The sequence below is a fragment of the Crocodylus siamensis genome, chromosome 4 (genome assembly GCF_052110815.1).
Source record: "Crocodylus siamensis isolate JL-2025a chromosome 4, ASM5211081v1, whole genome shotgun sequence".
NCBI lineage: Eukaryota > Metazoa > Chordata > Crocodylia > Crocodylidae > Crocodylus > Crocodylus siamensis.
This window is the reverse complement of record NC_143398.1, coordinates 180,075,530-180,096,017: the sequence shown is the minus strand read 5'-3', so window position 1 is coordinate 180,096,017 and position 20,488 is coordinate 180,075,530. Positions and strand designations below refer to the sequence as shown.

Sequence of the window (20,488 nt, the reverse complement as noted above, 5' to 3'; positions counted from 1 at the left end):
CATTGTTGGGTTGGACTTTGTTCAGTGGCCCAGGAGCCCGGCTCCATGCCTGTGCATCTGGTTCTGTGCGTCTACGTGCCCACACGTGTCTGGTTCTGGATGTGTGTGCGCACGCATATGTGCTCTGGTTCTCTGTGTTTGTGCATGTGGTTCTCTGTGTGCGTGTGCATGTGTGTCTGGTTCTCCCTCTCCTCTCTCTCTTATTTGTCTCTTTTTTCTCTCTCTCTTGTTGCAACATGCTCAACAAAAACAGAATACACAAAGCCAACACTTATGTTTATTAAATATTCTAATATGCAGTGCGTCCTGCCATGTACCCCCTCCCGCCCTCATTTTGTTTTTCTGCCATGCCAACACTCCAGCAGCTTCCAAGGTAGACATTGTGTTTTTTTCGGCACTCTGGTCAAAAAACATTGCCTACCCCTGACTTAGCTCATGAGGAGTTTGATTTGATCGCTATTTATGCTTTTCAGTATAACGTCTTATTTATCTTTATTGGCGGGAATGCAACAGGTCATGAGCAAGAAATTGCCAAACACTGGTCTGTTAGATGGTTTGTTCATTTTCTTTATGGGTTTTTTGGGGTGGCCCCTTCTTTCATCTTGGTCAGGAGAAGCTAATTGCAGTTAACTAGAAAAAACACATTTGCAACAGCAAAAATATTGAAGCGATCCTAGCATGAATATGTAGACAAATTACAGTAAGAATTGCAATCACTGATTTTGGGAACATTCATACCTGGAATTGATACACCCAAAATATTTAATATATAAACATAACCCCCCTTGAAATATCTAGACAAAGAACAAAAGTCAGGAGAAATTATCCGAGTTATACTGAAACAATTTTGAAGTTTGTGCGCTATGTAAACTAATGCAAGTTAAGAGGTCTATATTTATTTACTTTTAAGGCTTTATGGATACTTGCTTTTCTTATGTTTAATATACAATGCTTCTAAAGTCAATTCATTCATTATTTTACATGTCCCAATTCAGCCAGGTAGGTAAGCACACATATAAACTTAGGAGCTACTCACATACTGAAGAATAGGCATATGCTGAAGCACCCTACTTAACTGAGGCCTAAGCTAAGCATACTTCCCTTTTATTTACAAAGGCTAAGACTCTTTCATTTAAAACACTTCCTTTACAAATTAGTAGCAGTTAAAAAACAAAACAAAACAAACCTATCAACTGCCTCCTGTATTTATATTCTACTACATGAGTAGAGACCTGCAAAAAATTCAGTGACATTTACTGCTCAACATTTCTAATCCAAATATAAAATATTACCTCAAATATATGAAACAAACACATTGTTTTTACCAACCAACCTTTTATTGTTTGTAAAAAAAAGTCAAAACCAAAGTACACACCTGAAATTTACACCAAGCTTTTCTGAAGCAGTTAAATGGCTATACAGAAGAAATAACAACATTTTCCAGTATTAGTTTCATATAGCAGTACATAGCAACCATCAAAACATGGCTTGATGTTTCATCAGTTTGCAAGACAGAACTTAAGATTCTCAAAGGGTATTTACCTCAGTGGGTGCACAACCTGAGCACACTTGAAATTACACATTTTTAGAGCCAGAATATTATAAACAAAGTTAACAAGAAAAAACTTTTGCATGTTTTGCACCTTTTCCCTTATGAACATGGCCTAAAGAATACATTCTTACACAGGTTTAGTTATTTTAGGAAACTATTAATGCAGTGGTTTAATAGCTCCAGAGGCAAATGGCTGCTTTCATTTCTCCCTGTTCTCTCATAATGAAAGAGAAAGATTTTGCTACAACTATGTTTTCATTAACACCACAGCAGAACAAAATTATTATTATACAAATATTAACATAAAGCCTAAAGCTAGTATTTTGAGAATGTTCAGCCACTTGAGCATAACATATCTGAGAGCTTTTAAACTTTACAAAATGGAAAATGTTTTGAAAACAAAATTTAATAAACTGTAAAAGTTTTTACCCTGGTTCTTTCAGCTTTTTTCTGTTCCCATACTTGTAAAGCTGTAGAAGGAAAAAAAAAAAAAAAAAGGTTTGTTCAGCTCAAGATGTATTTTGTTAGAAACTTTAGCTTATTAGAATCTTTTAACATTTTATTTATATTTACAATAATTTACCCATCCAGTCCTCATCTGTACCAGAACTTAAGATTCTCAACTCTTACATCAAAATTGACCCTTTTAAGATATTCACTGGACTGTCTATATTGAGCGCCACTGCAAGAACTGGCCAATAGATGTCACTTATCTGGAACATTTTTGTGAATGCATTCACAGTACTACTATTAGAGAAACAAAATCTACTCTTTTCACAGCAAAAAAGAAACGGTTTGGATAAAAAGATCCTTGGTATGCCAAGTTTCATACAATGAGCTGGCAGTTTAACTTCAGACATTAATACAAATGTAAACAGTCACTTTAACTACATCAAAGGAAGTTAAAACCTCTGTGACTTGTCTCAAACTACTCACTGCCAAAAATGTTTGATTATGGATGGTTTTGCTCCAACATAAGAAGTTATGTACTATATTAGCCAAGTTCTATATGCATAACAGTAATACATCTTTTAAATAATGGACCTTTGTACGCACAAATACTCACCTATCTGTACTACTTCTTCTTATACTGTCCTGTATCTTTCCTCAGAGCCAAGGAAACCATTTCCACAATCGTATTAATAGACAGGCCACTGAGAAAACCGTTATTATTTGTTCTCACTTCCAGTAAAGCATCCACAATATCATTTCTAAATAAGTAAGTAATAGAGAAATAAGATTTTTCTTTAGCACAGTATAAAGATATGTAAAGAAAACAACAAACAATCACAATTGAACATGTATTGATCTATTGGATTATCTCATATATTAGACTGATCATAAATCAGAGCAGGGAAAAAGATCAAGACACTTTTTACCTGCTAGCCTCTGGATGCAGTTCTTGCAGTTTCTTCATTAATTTGGTAAAACTGCTCAAATTCAATGTGTTAGGAGGCATAAAGGTGGCAGATGGATCAGGAAAGAACTGAACAGATTTTACCTTCAGAAGATCCCCTCTGATTGTCTAGGTATACATTAAACAAATCGAAAATAGAAGTGTTATATGCTGTACAGCTAACCTAGTTTAATACATATGTATACATTTGTTTGTACAGAATAAAACCAACTATTATATTGTGCAACTAACTACTGCATCTCATAACTATCTATATCTATATAGAAACCTAACAGAAATAGTAAAAGGCCAAATAGGTTGCTCATTAAAATTAAAGCTACTCTTGTTAGTGTTGTTTTTTCACGTGTAAACACAGTAAAATAGGCATCATTCAGATTTATCCAAGAGCTTTCAAAAGTTCTGATTTTTTCTAATAACCATAACCACAATATTCTATGAGTGGACGATGAACATCTGAAAGTAAATTAATCATTTAATATTTTAAATTAAAACAGAAGTTGTCTCTCCAATTCTGCCATAAATTTAAAATACTTCTTTTACATTAATAAGTCACAAGAATTACCATATGCAAATGTTTTAAGAATCAAAACTTGTACATCTAAAATGAAACACCAAAATAAGATGCAAAATATTCAGTGCCAAAGATGAGTTTTGTCCATTCCATTATCAGAGATATTTTTAATCCAAAAGACACTGACACAAGCCAATACTATTACTGCTACATAGGCTTACATTTCACATAATAAGGGTGTCTGCTTAAAGTTTTATAAATGCATCACAATTTAACACATGTAGTATTTGTGGGAAGAATTTATTTACCTTTTGAGTAACTGCAACTGATTGACATGTATGGGGTTTTAAAGAGCTGAGTACTTTTGTGGGGATCAGGGGAGGAACTTTTGAACAGGCAGGAGGAGGAGCACACCCTCTTACAGAGGCAGAAGTGGCGACTGGCACTTTCAAGGAAGTGGAGGGGGGATCTGTATTTTCAACATTTTTTTGCACACTACTAGTGACTTGGTTTTTACAGAATGGTGGACTTGAGAGCTTTTGATAAGCTGGAGATACATTTTCTTCTACAGTTTTTGTGCAGCAAACAATGATTGCTTTTCCTTTTATTTCTTTTCCATTCATTTCTTCCACAGCCAACTTTGCTTTACTGGCTTTCTTAAAGCTAAGAAAAGCATATCTACAATTGAAAAATATGTTAGAATTAAGAAAAAATAGTTTAAACTAATATGCAATGTAGTTAATTACCATAGTCATAACCACAATGCCTTTCCACTATATTAGAACTCTCTTAGCATGTTAAATGCTGCTTGTAACTGAATTACAATATAGAACAGAACCTTTAAAATGTATAATTTTCAGTAACATGTTAGCTGCCTCCAGCACAAGTCATTGCCAAATAATCATCTAAAATATACCAGACGGAAAACAATTTAATTAAAATGCCATTCAAATAAAACAAAGTTAAAACTACTGTTACTTAGTCTGTTATTCTATTATTCTGAATCTCATGCAAATAAATGCTCATATTAATGTACCTGTATTGATTAGGATCCTCACAAATTGAAACCTCAGAAACCTCATACTTACTGAACTGAGACCTAAGATCAACCTGCAATAAATAAGCATATTTAGGTTGTAAATTTATAATAAATGTCATTTACCAGACAGACAAGTATTATCAATACCATTTAAAGAAAGATGGGTTTACCTCCGATACTGAAGGACTTAAGCCACTCACACAAATAAAATACTGCTTATTTGGATCAATTCTTCTACTTTCCACTGTCTTTACTTCTGGGAACATAGAAATATATAAAAAAAGAAGTACATGCCATCTTAATTCAATCTTTAAAAACTTCACCTTCAATAAATTGAAAAAAAAATAAAAATCAGAAAATACATAAGGCAAAAGGTTTCTCCAAACTATTAAAGTTAATGAATGGAGGAAATATGTTTCCCAATATGGTAACAAAAATGTTCAAACTAGATCTTTAAAAAAAAAAAAATCTACCTTAAAATACTAAGAAAAATACACAGTAGAAATATTAGAAGTTAAACCATAGGACAAAAATATTTTTTCACATGCTTCTTCAGAAAGACATTAAATTGTTTCTAATGATATAGAAAGGGCTTTAACATGAACATACATTTGTCTATCTAAATAATATACAGTACATAGCTTGGGTTGCGACCCAAAAATGGGAGGGGAAAGGGAAGGGGATGACAGCGGCAGTGTGCAAGCTTTTCCTGCCCCTCCCCACTCCTGCGTCCTGCCAGCCAACTGTAAATTCCAGTTAAGAGTATTCCAAATGGTGGAATGCCAGATAACAGGGATTTTACTGTATTTCAAAAGGTCATGAGCTGTGGCAGGGCACAGGGGCAGCAAAAAGGTTCTTGCCCCTTCCAGTGGGGGAAGGGGGTTGGGGAGAGCTGCATGGTCAGGCTGGTTTCTGTGCTTGTAGGCCTGGGGCAGCTGGGAGATGCTGCTTGAGGGGGCAGGAGGGGCCACGACCAGGCTGTCTGGCATGGCGCACCAGCCCCAGCCCAGGGCAGGAGGGTTCCACAGACCTCTCCTCCTCTCTCCAGCCCATGCCAGGGGTGTGAGTTGGGCCGGAGCACAGTGGCTGCAGCAGCTCCAAGTGATATGGGGGCAGCTGGGGAGGGGTACTGGACTGTAGGTCAGGAGTGAAGGGCATCAGCATGGCCCAGGGGGATGTGGGTCAGAACAGGCCATGGATCTTTGCAAGTGGGTCCTGGTAGGAAAAATGTTGAGAACCACTGGCTTACAGGATTCAGACCAAGGTGCAAACTGGCATTCAAGCAATCCCATCCCTTCCTACCCAGGAAATTTTGATGCTCTGACTATGGTAATGTCCTTTAGAGGAGAAGCCTGTGTCAAACACTGCCCAAGAATGTATTAAGAGCTTTTAAATTTTGATGCACTTCAGTATATAATACAGGTACAGTTCAATGGTGCCAAGGTGAAGCTTTAAGACCTATTGTGTTGAATGAGTAGCTGTCAACCTTTGGACTGTTGAATAACAAGTAGCCAAAAGTCATCCTTTGACTCGCATCTCACAAGTCACAGTACCTACACAAAACACTGAGAAAGGTAGTTAGCTGTGTTACTCAGTCAGAAAGCATGAGAAGATAGCATCTTAGGGACTTTCTGATTCAGAGGCAAAATCGTTCATAGGCAACAGCCAACTTCATCAGATGCTTTTTTAACCTCCCTGGACACTTCATCACTGACCTCAGAGTAGTTCTTTGATAACAAAAATTTAAAACAAACTCAAACAGGAAACTGCAGAACAAGAAATCATCCACAGACTTGATTGTATTTAGTCTAAACTGAGACCATGAATTCCTATCTCACTGCCTGAATTAGCTTTTACAACCTGCTGAGGGATGTAGAGCATAAGTGCTTTGTTTTTTCTCTTACCCACCCTTACCTCTCTTGGAAGTGCCCCTTTTCTTTTCCTTCCCACTTCCCTACCATTTACATTCTAATCACTACTTTCTATTTAGCAGCTCTGCTTTCTGCAGTCCCTTTACAGCATCTGATGAAGTAAGCCCTCTCCAAAGCTTATGCTTTACATCTCTGGATTTGCAGCTATGTAGACTAACTAAATCTACCCTGCCTTCTTCTCTCTGGATGACACTGAAATTGTCAAGCCCCTTATGAATGGCTTGTCAGGAGATTAGATCTTCACTAGCCAAGGAGTTTAGATGCTTTTCATGATCACTTTCAAATGAACATACAGGAGGCATTTATAGTATTTTATACCTCTCCAAAATTACTAATCAACTCGATAGGACACTGCAGATTTGAAGTGCTGTTAACAGATATTAACTATAAGGATAGCTTAATTGAAGGAGTGAGGATAAAACTGAGGCAATATTCAGTTAGTTAATTCAAACTTACCTGTTGTACGCACGCTCTCTAGTTTTCCTTGTTCCTTTGCATTTCCCTGAAGTGTTACTAAAAGATCAGTTGCTGTCAAGTTTTCTTTAGCATCAAACCAGTGTCCATATAGTTCTTGACTTTTTCTTAAATCTATGCAGTTAAAATTAATTTGAATACATGAAACTAACTTTAAGTAATTGTCTGAAGAAATGCGCACAAGGCTAGGAGTTGTGATGCCCTGAGAACTCATTCTGATTCTCCCATTGACTTGCTCCGACTTAAGTACGTAATTTGTCTTTTCTGTTTATCATCTGTAAGCTAGGCAGTTGGCTAAGTATTATTCTATACGAAGTGATTTTTATAGACCCATAGATAGTACTTTAAAAACAACTGAAGAGGCCGATCCCTGTTCCACAAGAGAAATAAAGTAAACAAGGGGGATAAAGGAAAGAGGTTTATACCAGCTGAGGCCAATTTATGTGCAACATGCACAGTATTTCAAATGTAAAAATAATATTAAATATTACCTATACTGGAGTTCATATTTTGTCTTTTTCCTGAACAACAAACAGGCCAACAGAGTCAGAGGAAAGAGAAGCATTTTGAAGTTTTAAATCCACTGCTATTTATAAATACATTTTATTTAAACAAACAGCATTATTTTAACATTAATCCTATTCCTTAACCCTGCTCAGTCTTGTAGTCTGGAAAGATTCCAGAAAACAACTCCCCTCATACATATGAATACCTGGCAGTACTTACTAAATTACACTGAGTATATATACTAGGGGACACAAAAGGAAATTGATAGATGAAGCAATGTGCACAGGTACCATGGAGCTTAGATGCACTAACTCTTAGATAAAGCAGGATTTTTCAGGTTGTTGCTAAAGTAGTATAATAAACTAAAAAATGTAAAAGGGGAAAGGATTGTTGTAAGAGACATTACTTGAGTTTGGATCTGTTTTGAGTGACATGCAGTAAACACAGTCCCAAGAAACAAACAGAATGCAAAACAAGTCTTCAGCTCAGATGTATTTATGACCGATGTAAATGGACCAAACCCTTAGTTTTCCTTGGATGGCCATGTAAGTAAGAGGGGGAAGGAAGGGGAATGGAAAGGGGCATGGGGGAGAGGGAATAAGTCCACATGCCCAAAGGGTGATTGGTATTCAATTTTATTAAAAAACCCGTGGATTTGGTACAACTAACTTACCCTTTTCTACATCTTCATCTTCATAGTTTTCTTCAAAGGTCCTACATTTAAGTTTACTGCTATCTGGTAAACACACCTTCTGAGAAGCAATCTATAATACGTAAGTAATTGGATCATATGTAAGTTGCAGTACTTTTTGCTTAAAATGTATGTTTTACTATATTAATGTTTTCTGACTACATAGTATATAAAACAGACAAGCTGATATCTTATAGAAGTGTTTTGTTCACTAATCTTTCTTAGGATACCTAATCATTTTCAAGTTTTGAAAGCAGTATAACTCTTCCCCACTTGATGATGTTAGCTGTATTGCATATTATTGCTAGCACAAAAAATTCTTGGCTGGGATATAGTGTTCAAAGTTCCATTTTTACATACTACTCTAAAAAAATCTGTCTACATATAAGAACACATTTAAAGTAGATTATCAGCTGCTTATATGTTAATCAACTAAAGGCTCGTGAAACTCACAGAAGAGGGTGCTCCTGTCAAGCTGGTGGAAGTTTCAGTCTCTTTAAGTTTTAATGTTTCCATTTCTGAGTTCCCCGGCCCAACACTGTAAACAAACAAACAAATCTAACAATTTTGGCAAAAGTACATAAGAAATAAGAACAGTCATTTATTGGGTCAGACCATAGCTTTGTGCTCAGTATCTTATATCATACAGTGGCAGAGCAGATGCTGAAAAGGAGTTAACTGGGTATGACCAGGGTTTTTTTCCCCACAGTTCCTCTCTCCCTTGCAGCCTCCAGTATTTATGGTCTATCTGGATTATAAAGCTCAATAAACACCAGTTATATAGCATAATTTTCAAAACGTATATTCTCTATCAATTAAATGTTTTCAAAATAAGGAATAAACACACAACTTATTCAATGATGCTTTATATTTTAATATACTTTTAAAGAAAAAGAAATGTTTTCTAAGCATGTTAAAAGGGAAAAAAGTAAAAGCAAAGTTTGTCTTTATTGTTTAAAAAAAAGACTTGCACAAAATTCATAACTGAACAATTATCCTTCAGTAGAGCCCAAATAATAACCTACTTTAGAAAAGGTCAGAAACTACCTGTTCCAAAATGTCCACACTCTCCTTCCTTGTGAGAGGTCAGCTCAACTGAGTCCCTTTTGCCAAACTATTTTCCCCCAAGATTCTCTAATAAACATATCCAGCTAATGTTAAAAGGTGGCTTGCTCAAGAAAACGTTGAGGGAGCAAATTGATAAAAGTGAACCCTAGTATATCATAGTTGTGATAATGTAAAATGAATCGTCTGTTTAAGAACGAGCAGAAGGTACACACTGTAAGGTGGCTTAACTTTTCATTCCATCACTTTTGTAGTTGTGTTTAAGAGAGATATTGTTCTGCTACTACTTAACCCTTAGCACTGGAGGCCCAATGCCGTTACAGAAAAGCTAGATGGATTCTTTTCCGTCTTACATCTTAACAATGGATCTTATTGTGCACCGACTGCAAAAACCTTTATTACAAGCGAGACATGCAAGGCAGCAACAACACAACTGACGATTGCAGATATAGTTTTCAGTGATGAGAGTTGGGGGGAAAAAAAATCTCATAAATTGAGAAAATTTATTTTGAAAGTAACAGCAAAACTCCACTCTGAAATATTATTATATTACCCACCAAATTGCCAAAATGCCATTTCAAAGTACACTCTCACACAAAACATCCAAACACTTGCATTGTTTAATTTCACTTCTTACCTCTTTCTTAGCAAAATATATAAACAAAAATTGTAGTGACTTACTCGTAATGACGATCTTCACTTACTAACTGTCAAGGAAAAAAAAAAAGATTTGCTTTATTTTTTCAATAAAAACAAAATTCCTATTGGCAAAGAGGCTGTTTTAAAAACTAATTACCTTGGATGGAATGTAAGAAGAAAAGATGGAGAGCAATTTGGACTCTACTGATAACGGGGGCAAGGCATCTAATGGTATGCCCCTTACTAATTTCTCTCTCATATTTTTGTACCTAACTTTCAGTTCTTCAAAAGCAGACACTAAGTTGACAAAGTCACTTTTTAAATTCCTGTTAAAAATAGAAAACAAACACTTCAGGTACAGTGGGGAAATTCTTATTCCATAATTTTTTTAATCTGGATCTTTCGATGTGTAGCTTCATACCTAATTTACTCCTTATTATGTAAACTCTGTGCTGAATATAGAATTATTAAATTCCTCATAGCCTTTTCTATGGTGTTTGTCACCATAGTATCTTTCATGTCCATTAATCAATGCGTTTTCACATCACCCACCAGAAAAAAGGTAGTATCATCGTCCCAACTTACGATTAGGTAAGTAAAACAGAGATATTAAAGTCAAAAGTTAGAAAGTGGGCACAAAAGCTGTAGATGGACAAAATAATTATACTGGTTTAAAGTGGGGGACCTGCCACTTGCAGCTAATGCGCTGTTACTGTTTCAGCTATCCACTCTTATCCTGTGGAAAACCACGGCACTTTTCATGGGAATGAAACGGCTGCTAGAATACTTTCTGTTGCTTCTACTTGTGGCGGGATACAGGAGACACAGACCAACCACAAAAGAAAAGCCTAAGATGCAGCAAGCTACACTTGTTCCCACCCTGTCAGAATAACTGTTTTATCTGCCCACGTCCAAAATTTGGGCCCCTAACTTGACATCTTTAAGGCATATTTTAGAGCATTTAACGTATTTGTATCTATTATTTGAATAGACTGTTGGAGGGCAAACCAAACTAGTTCTGCCGTAAGAAAAGAAAAAACTTTAGTATACTAAATATTTGACATGGTGGCACTACCATTTTCCAATAGTGATAAAAAATGCTCTGATAATTTACCACGATCTACCCACTATGCAGACATTATGGTCCAGGAAAATATTTTCACCAGAACCAAGCCAAACTGGTCCAATGGGTAAGTCTGAATCAGTAATAACCCGAAACTGAGAAATGCAGTGGGTATGTGATTATATATTACATCTTTATGTATAAATATGCACATAAGGATATTTTTTATAGTAATAACCAATTTAATTAATTAGATTTGAAGTATTTTAATTCCACTAAGGACTACTGCTGCCCAAATGGAAAGAAAGTGTTTGCTGTTGCTCTTTTTATGTTAACAAATGGCTTGATTTTTCAAATCCTAGAGAACATCCAATATCTGTGATACTGCAAAAATCATACATGCCCGCTAAAACACTCTTTTTCCTCTGTAACAAGTTTGTAAATCTTCCAGCAGTGCTGACGGCACATCCAATAATGAGTCTGTAGAAGCTGCAAATCTGCTTCTATAGCTCTCTGCAGTATTTTCTTACAACAGTGTGATGAGCAACTCTCCATTTCTGTGGTGAGGTGCAACATCCTTTAAAAAGAAAAAAATATTTAATATTAACTAATGAACGTAAATGAGAAAAATACTTGATGTACATGTCATTTTAAACTTATTTAGCTTTTTAGAAACTACTTCTGACCACAACTTGGGAGGGAAACCTGAAGTTTAAAATCAATTCCTACTATCCAGTACAAGGTAAGCCAGTATACCTAGGGACTAGATCTGGTGAAGCGGCTAGTATTTACTTTGGATTTGGATTCAGCTGAATCGGGAGATGGCAATTGGAATCACTGTCCCGCATCGATTCGTCTGAATCTGATTCGGAGATTTGGCTACTGCTGAATTGGCTGAACCTCCGAATCAAACAGGCCCTGTCCCCTGCCTGCTCTCCCAGCCCCATCAATGGCTGCCCCACCCAGCCCCAGCATCCAAGCTCTTTTAAAAAAGCCCCCACTTGCCAGCTGCTGCCTGGTGGGGAAGCAATGCCTGCTGTGCCCAGAAGCCAGCTGCTGCTGCAGCTGGTGTGTGGGGCTATTTTTTTATTTTTTTTAAAGAACCAGAAGCTGGGCCGGGCGAGGCACCTATCAACAGGGCTAGGAGAGTGGGTGGGGGGGTAAGGGCTCATGGCAGAGCACCCCATGCAGCATGGGGATCGCCCCCCAGTCCAGCAGCATCCAGTGAGTGTGAGGCTTTTTTTTTTTTTAAAAGTGCTGGGATGCTGGCACCAGGCAGGGCAGCCATTGACATGGTTGAGGGGGGGGTGGAAATCGAGGAGCACTCAGGGGGTTTGGGGGAGCAGGCAGGGGATGGGGCCTGGTGGGGGGTCCCCCCATGGTCCCCTCCCCACTCTTTCAGCCTGCCCCCTACTTACCAGCACAGAGTCCGGGTCAAATTTTATGGCCTTTTTCAGAAGCAAATCAGGACACTAAAAAAAGTGCTTCTTAAGGTGCTGGAGGGGAAAGGCCGTCTAAACTACAGAGATTAAACATGGCCAACCACAAAGAAGAAACAAGGAGAACAAAGGCACATAGCAGACAGGAATGGATGAAAATAGTAAAGACAGTACCACAGGCCCTAGAGGTTCTTGGCTATATTATTAGTAATAAAAAGATGTAAAAAAGTAAGTATCAATTCATAAAAATGACAATTAATGACAAACCTCTCAGGGCGTCCCTTTGCTTCTCCAATATATACATTTTTCAGCTTCAGAGGATCCTGGAAATAAATCACTGTAATTAAAATTATACACCTGCATTTTCTTATATCAAAATCATAATTATACAAGTAATTCCGAGTATCTCAGTGAGCTCAAAATAGTACCTTAATTTGGGAAATCCATTCAGGTGTTGTGATACAAGTATCAGTACCATTTAGTCCTGTCTCAGCAAGCTTTGATATAATCTCCTCTCTGTTGCTATGTATGAATGACAAATCTGTATTACAAGCAACACTTGTATAGTTCTCAGTTTGCCACTCCTTGGGCCTTGTTTTATTCATCATTGTTATCTCTGTGTTATCTGCCCGAGATGCCACAGAAGCCTTGGCATTAGTAGCTCTGCTTGTTGTAAAACAAGCCCTAAAATCAGAACTTGCATCAACAGTCTGGTTAATGGTAACTTTATGATTACATGTGGTCTTATTCAAGCAGATGTGGCAGTTTTGTTCTAAGTCAGAACCCCTCATCGTACTATCCCCAGCAGATTTGTCTCTAATTTCTGCACTAGACAAATTACTCTCTCTCACTGGAATTCTGGAGGCTGCAGATGAAAAACTGAATTTGGCTTCAACAATCTTTTGGGTACAACCATCACAATCAGTATCAACTGCAGACAGAAATGATTCTTCACAAATATAAGAACTTGTATCTTCTGTATTTTTGCTAGAAATCCATGTGGATGTTACAACAGATGTTTCCCAGGGTAATATACAAGGATTTCCTTGCTTCAGCAACATGTGATTGAGGACCTCTCTCTTTTTTGGTACTTCCTGTTCTTTAGCTTTTGGGGCTGATTGGGCATTATCACAAACAGGAATATGCTTTATCTTGTCTTGATTTTCTAAACTGTTTGCTTGAAGCACTGTTTCATAAGCCCTTGCTGTGCTCCCACAAGCATCACTTTCAAAGGAATTTTCACAAAGAGTGCTATGATACATCTCACTGGTTTGTTCATTTTCACATTTCACACCTTTATAATCCATCATAAGTATGGAGTCTTGAACAAACGTTTGGGGGAGTTCTGGTATAGCTACTTCATTACAAGATTCTTTAATCGTACTGTGTCCAGAGGCAAAAGGGTCTTCTCCATCAGTTGTAACTCTACAAACTGGATTTACCAACTCTAAAACTTCCAAATTCTGGATCCCTGAAGTTTTCTCATGCTCAAAAGACATATATGAGGTAGTTTGATCATAACAGTCTTGCTCTTCAGCACTATGGTACTCTAACTGTGAGTCTTCATCCGTCTCATTTTTGTGTCTGTAGTCATCAGACTCCTTGCAACTGAAATATATATTGTTGCAGGCCTCTCCTAACACACAAGCTTCATTTCCATTTTTGTTGCCACAAATATCAGAAACACACTCTCTCCTTTTATTATAGTTATCAAGTTCTGCATCTACTGATGAACTTAAACAAGACAGGCTTTCTTCTTGCAAGTTTAATTCTGAGAAACTCCTGGAGCATGTATGGTCTGAAATGGAACAGTTAACTCCATTAAACTGGTCTGTTGCAGAATATGCCTCAGGGTAGGCTCCTGTTTTGTTATTAACAATGCTATTTGCCCTTTGTTCCATGATCCAAATGTCAGGGTTACCAGCAGAAGTAATCTACTCAAACTCAGCATCCTCTAATTCACTTTCACCATACAACGTTGAAATCAGCAGCCTGGTTTTAAATATCAGTCTCTCACCTGATTAAAAAAAAAAAGGAAATTCTAATCATTCTATCTAATAGACGCATATTATACGTAAACATACTTCTTCAGGATGAGATGTAGCACTATCATGTTTTGTCCACTGGGTTGTGATAAAAGCTAGGGTATGCTTAAAAAACAAATCTCACTATGAAGAATCAGGCAAATCATACAAAGAAAAACCACTACTCTTGAGTTAAAATGCAATGGAAAACTATTTTACCCAATTGATTCCAGCTATCCTCATAATCCAGCTAAGTTACAGTTTCTTGAAACTTGTATCTACTGTCAAGTACACTGCATAATGTTTTAAATAGTAATGAATACAATGCATTTGCTTTTATGCATCAAAGTAATTGACTGGAGATCCAACCCTTAAAAATAAGTGAATAACTTTAGAACACTCAACTATGCAACTGAATACTGACTGGGTGCATCTACATGTGCTATTAACCTGACAATTAACTGCAGCACCATTTGCACTAGTCAACTGCTCCTCCATAGCGCAGTGTCTGCACATGCACCCAGGACCACAGCAGCCTGAGTCACAGTGGAGTAAGCCCTGGGCTGGCAGTAGGTTGGCGGGGCAGACTGGGCATGGGCTCCAGGCAGCTGCAACAAGAGCCTGGTAGCTGCAAAGGGAAGGGGCTGATTTTTCCCTATGCTGAGCAGCAGCTTCTGCCCAGCTGCTACCATTGCTGCTGCCACTGCTCAGCATGAACAGGCAAATCCAGAGTAGATGTGGGGCAGGCCAGGGGTGAGACTGGGGGCATACATTCCAGCTGGTTCAGAGCTGATCCACTCCACTGGATCAAGTCCACAGTATGCCAGGGTCAGAGCTGTGCATGTGGGTTCCTGCCAGTACCACAGGGCTAGGGTCAGTGGTGGCATCAGCCAGGAGCCGTTGCCTTCACTGCCTAGAAAGGCAGTCCAGCTGTGGAGCCATCCCAGCCCTGCTGTGCGCCTAGGAGGCGATGGGGTATGCAACAGGCCAGAGAGTACGTGGGCCAGGCATGACCAACGGACCTGCTGCAGACTGGACAAAGTCCCTCTGTGGGCCAGATCTGGCCTGCAGGTTGTTTTTTGCCCAGCCCCAGATTAAAATGTTAGAAATAAAAACTGAATACTGGAATGAATCATAAATCTGGGGAATCTCAAAACTGTTCTATACAGAGACCAGAACTAAAACAAATAAAAGTAGAATTATCTCATCCTGAGGAATAGCATTATGGTTCTCTAGGACTGTTAATCCCCAAGAATTCACTGAAGTATTAATCCTCTGAAAATTGGATCTCTTAGCCCAAGCATTAAGATCAATTGGTCAGACAAAGGATAATAATAGAAACAGGACTGATATTTGAGGAATTCAAATAATTCTGATCCAACAAATCATTTGGTCCCAGCTTGAAATAAAGGCTCTGCTGAAGAAGTGATTTTCTTAAAAAGTTGTAGGCCTGACAGAAAATACTTTGCAAACTGTCATTAAAATAAAGTGTACATGTCTTGATTTAAGATTTATAGAATCTAGCTCAAACAAATGACTTGGGGACAGCATGCCAAACACAGCTATATAAACAGCAGCTAAAATGAAAATATATATATATAAATCTAACTTTACTAAAAAGTTTACTAAAAAGTTTACTAATTTGGTTAAAGAAACTCAGTCAGGAAATGATCATGCTATATTTAGGCTGCCACTGTACTATATTATCCTTATTTACACACGTTTATGACTATACAATATTCATAAATAGAGCTAATACTAAATACTCAAGCAATGCTTTAAAATGTTCCAGTTTTGGCCCATAAAACAAGACAGGTTTTATTAGCCAACATCCATATAGCAGAACAGAGGAAAGATATTTCTGAACTTATTACAAAGTAAATTTTTCCATCTTATCAAATTTCATTCACTGTATATTCCATACTATTTTATTTCTTCCATATTGTCTATTTTTAATGAACTAGGTGGCATAATTAGCTTACTCCAGTAATACACAGTAATTTATTGCCCAAGAGCTATATTCAACCCCTGCATAACCAAAATATTAAAACTCCAGGGCACGCTATGCTGCACATTCTCCTCAACTTACCCACTGAAAAATTAACATCAGTAAAACGCTTTTCGTGGAATTTCTGTTCATATTTTAAGTATTGGTCTGTTGACTTTTTCACTGTATTTTTAAAAAATTGTCAGAGTTGTTTTGTATTTCAAAAATCCAAAGAAGTTAAAAGAATAAACGTGTAATACAAAATTACAAATGAAAAATTAGTTATCCTATGTAATGTCATTTATTACCCTATCGTCTCATACCAGCATAAGAGAATTTAGGTAATAAAGACAGAAAAATTCCTAAATGCAATTGGATAAGATTTTGAACACAGAAAAGCCATGAAATTTTTTTCAGTACAATCATTTTCCAGTCTCCTTGCTTCAGGTTCAATGTGGTATAAAATAGCTGTATCCGTTAAAGTAAGTTTTTCATGCTCAGGTTAAATTTGCCCTTACCTTAATTTTGTCCTTAATAACTTAATTCTAGATCTTAGGCCTCATCTATGCATGTTCACAAGGGCTGGATGATACCAGCAATCCTCTACTGTGAAGGTGCACCATATATCTACAAGAGAGCTCTGGCTGTTGCAGTTTAAACTGGTCTCCAAACAAAAACTAGCCTATCCCAGCAGGCAAACTTTTGCTGTTACGGTTACGTATATATTAAAACTGCTGCTGTCATGAGTATGAGTGTCATTGCAGGGGAAGTGGACAGGAAAAGGTGAAATAAATCACAATACTGACCAACAAGCCAACATCGGCAAAACTTACCTATTGCTCTTAGAGACGGATTACACCACAGTAATATGCATCTACCAGTGCTAATATTTCAGGGTTTTCAAGTCTGTTTCTTTCTTTTTTTTTTTACTAGCACTTTAGAAACAAACTAGAAAAATAAATCAAATAGGAAATAGGGGTGTAGGTTGTTTAAGTTGGTCTAATAAAATACATCAGACTCACCCAAAGAACCTTGTCTGTCAAATAGGAAAGAAATTCTGTTTGCCAAATCTCAGGGAAGTAACTCAAAAATCAAACTTAAAAGTGATAAGAAGAATTTTATGTATGACCTGAAGACAGATATCAACTGTCATTTACGTCTATATAATCTACAATAAAAATAAAATTTATTTTCTGGGGCTTAACATATTTTTGAATTTAAGCACCACCTACCAGCTCTTTCCATGTAATTAATGGACTGACATTTTCAACTATGCAAATATGCCACATACAGTAGAATGCATTTCAGATGAAGAAAAAAAAAATCAAAGCTTAATATTGAGTTTGAGCCTTAGCTGTGTAAAAATGGAGGAGGAAAGTGTCTGTCTGTCTTATTTTTGTGGAAAGTTTGTAACCTGCAACACAGGTTATACACAGAAGGCTAGGTCTCTGCCATCTACCTTGCAGCCCACACTTCTGTTGCAGCAATTGAATATATTCAGGATGGAACAGGTAGTCTGATAATACAGAGGAAAATAAAGACAGTGATAAAAAATCTGGCTTTTAAATATTAGCCAACACAGTTATATTAGCAAAACTGCAGGTGGAGATGCAACTACATCAATAGAAAAGTGCTGCTCAGCTTAGCAAATGTCATCTGAGATGCTTGCATAGCTACTATAGCAGAAATTCTTTCAGGCTCTGCTGGCATAGCTTTATCAGCAGAGGCTCTGCAGAAGATAAGCTCTAGATAAACAATTATTCATTTACAAATGGATATCGAATACTGGGGGGTACTGCCTACAGGTACAAGACTTTCTATCTAGTTTCTCAGGAGGGAGGGGGGGAGCAACTCAGCAACAAATATTGGGGAAGAGTTGGAGTCTGTGACATGCAGACAATAATTGTCAGCACAGCCTAACTATCTGATAGAAAACTTAAAAAAACCCCCAAAACAATATTCACATACACACTTAAAATCAACTTTTTTTCCAGTTCTACATTTCCATTTCACTTCTAGAGAACTGCACACTTTCCACGTAGTAAAAGCAGTCTCTTAATATATTAAAAAAAATTTTTTTTGCCAGCAGCATGCAATACACTGGCCTGTTCTGCAGTGCTGCAAGAAACTCCCCTCAGCCTGGCTCTCTCCCCCAGCCCACACCCACCAGAGCAGACCCCCATGCTTTTTCAGAATAGTCGTCAACTTCTGAAACACTGAGGGAGAAAATCACTAGTGTCCCTGTTGCTTCAGGTGCCCTACAACATACATACATTTCATAAACCCTGGGCACATACATATGGATAAGTACATTTACTTCATAGCCTAACAGCATGAGACTGAACATGCAGACTGCCTGTACTGCAACAAGCTCCAGGTGCCCACACATTGGTTAATGGCATAAACTGCTCACACAGCACAGACAGGCTTTGGCTTGGCTGCCTGCTTTGCAACCGTATCCTATTCCCTTGGTTTATCCCCCTGTGAAGCTGGTTGGGAGCAGATGGTTTCAAGGGCTAAAAACAGACAACCGGCTTGACTACCATGGGAGTTTTGTCCCGCAGCAAACCCCAGGCCTCACAGCCAGACAAGCCTCTTGTCCCATGCTCAGTGCTGGCGATTTACTCCAATTCAGACGGTGCTCAGGAACCGTCACCACTACATGGACTTTGCTGCCCACTAAACACAGCATGCACAGAGCCGTGCTGCATCCTGATGCCAGTCCCATCCCTGCCTCACAAACCCGATTTTAGTCTAACTTTCTAAGGCTGCCGAGGACTAGGCCCTGGGTATTTCAAGGCTATGGGAAGCGTTGGGCCCTTTTATGCTAAAAGGAGCTTCCAGGGGTTACCCCGGGGGCAGGGATTTTTATCCTGAGATAGATACCATTTTTTTCTCGGGATACGACATTTGATCCTGAGTCTTCCCTGTTAAGTCCGAACGGACGCACAATCGCAGCTAACCCGACTTCACGCCCGTTCAACCTGCCCCATGGCCACGCCCACGGGCCTGTTCCGATGCGAGTCTAACCCGTGATAACGAGCCCCGGAGGAGGCACGGGCAGGAGAAGCCGGGCTCGGGCAGCCCCGCCGCTGGGAGCAACGACCTCGCCCCGGTGCCCCAGGCCGAGCCGAGCCGGGCGGGCCGGGCCGTGCAGCCGCGGGCCCTCAGAGCCGTGAGGCGACCCCGCCCCTCAGCGCCGCCGGCAGCAGAAGGCGCCTCGCACCGACCCGCCGGCACTTCACCAGACCGCACAGCACGCGCAGCCTCGCCCGCTCTGCCCGGCACGATCTCATTGGCTGCCGGGAGCGTCCGTGCTTCCTATTGGTCAGAGCCACGAGGAAGAGGCGGGGCCAGGCGCGAGGCGGGATCCAGTCCGCTGCCTGGCACGAGCTATGCTTGAGCCTGCAAAGCAGGAGCTCGGGGTAGAGGTCCTCGCGAGAGACATGGCGCGCCAGCCGGACGGGGCGGGCTGTGTCACCGCCTCCCCTGGGCCAAGGTCACCGCCAGCAGGAGTCTACTGGGGGATTTCGGCTGCACGCTTTATTGTTATGGAGACTTCCCCCAACTTACTCCTTTGGCCTTGTGCCTCGGGGCGAGTCAGACTCGGGGGTATCTGAATGCCAAGGCTTCCGGGCTGGGGCCTGCACTAGGATGCTGGCCATGGATCTGGGAGCATCTGCAGCGCCAGGCTGGTCTAGGAGGCAGGAGACTTGCCGCTGGTAGTGCCGCGCAGACTTGGACGACTGTGCTCTGCTCGGCCAGTAACAGTCTGAACGGATCTGGCCCGAGACGAGAAAATTAAAGCATTTTAACCCCTCATCCAGCTGCTCTGCTCTACTCCATTGCTTTAAGGCACGAGGCACAGGGCAGGAGGAACAGCAGCAGTAAGAGCCCTAGAGCAGCCAGAGGCCTGCCCCCATGCCCTGAAGGGGGCACAGCTTCCCTAGCTCTGAGCTACTGCCAAAGACAAGAAGGACCTGGTTACCTCACTTCTTGGGCAGACTTAAGGTTTTAGAAAGGGGGTTACAATCCTGCAACTCACCATGTGCACCCCCCTTTTCAAACCCTAGGTCCCAGGAGAGGGCCCAGGGCTGCATTACTGAAGGTAAGATTGGGGTGGGGGGAACCAACTTCATTGGATTGAGT

General features: G+C 39.4%; 1 protein-coding gene across 1 annotated transcript; it reads right to left on the bottom strand.

The window, feature by feature from the left end:
- Positions 1 to 1,370: 1,370 nt before the first annotated feature.
- RBM44 (RNA binding motif protein 44) lies at positions 1,371 to 19,604 on the bottom strand. The gene is made up of 15 exons (XM_090045047.1): positions 19,226 to 19,604; positions 12,757 to 14,345; positions 12,596 to 12,651; positions 11,293 to 11,466; positions 9,984 to 10,152; positions 9,869 to 9,894; positions 8,576 to 8,660; positions 8,105 to 8,195; positions 6,907 to 7,038; positions 4,690 to 4,775; positions 4,517 to 4,590; positions 3,789 to 4,158; positions 2,932 to 3,077; positions 2,619 to 2,763; positions 1,371 to 2,022 (listed from the first exon to the last, which is right to left on the bottom strand). The coding sequence occupies exons 2-14, from the start codon at positions 14,227 to 14,229 to the stop codon at positions 2,628 to 2,630; spliced, it is 3,018 nt and encodes a 1,005-aa protein (XP_089901173.1). The 5' UTR covers positions 14,230 to 14,345; positions 19,226 to 19,604; the 3' UTR covers positions 1,371 to 2,022; positions 2,619 to 2,627.
- Between the last annotated feature and the right edge of the window lie 884 nt (positions 19,605 to 20,488).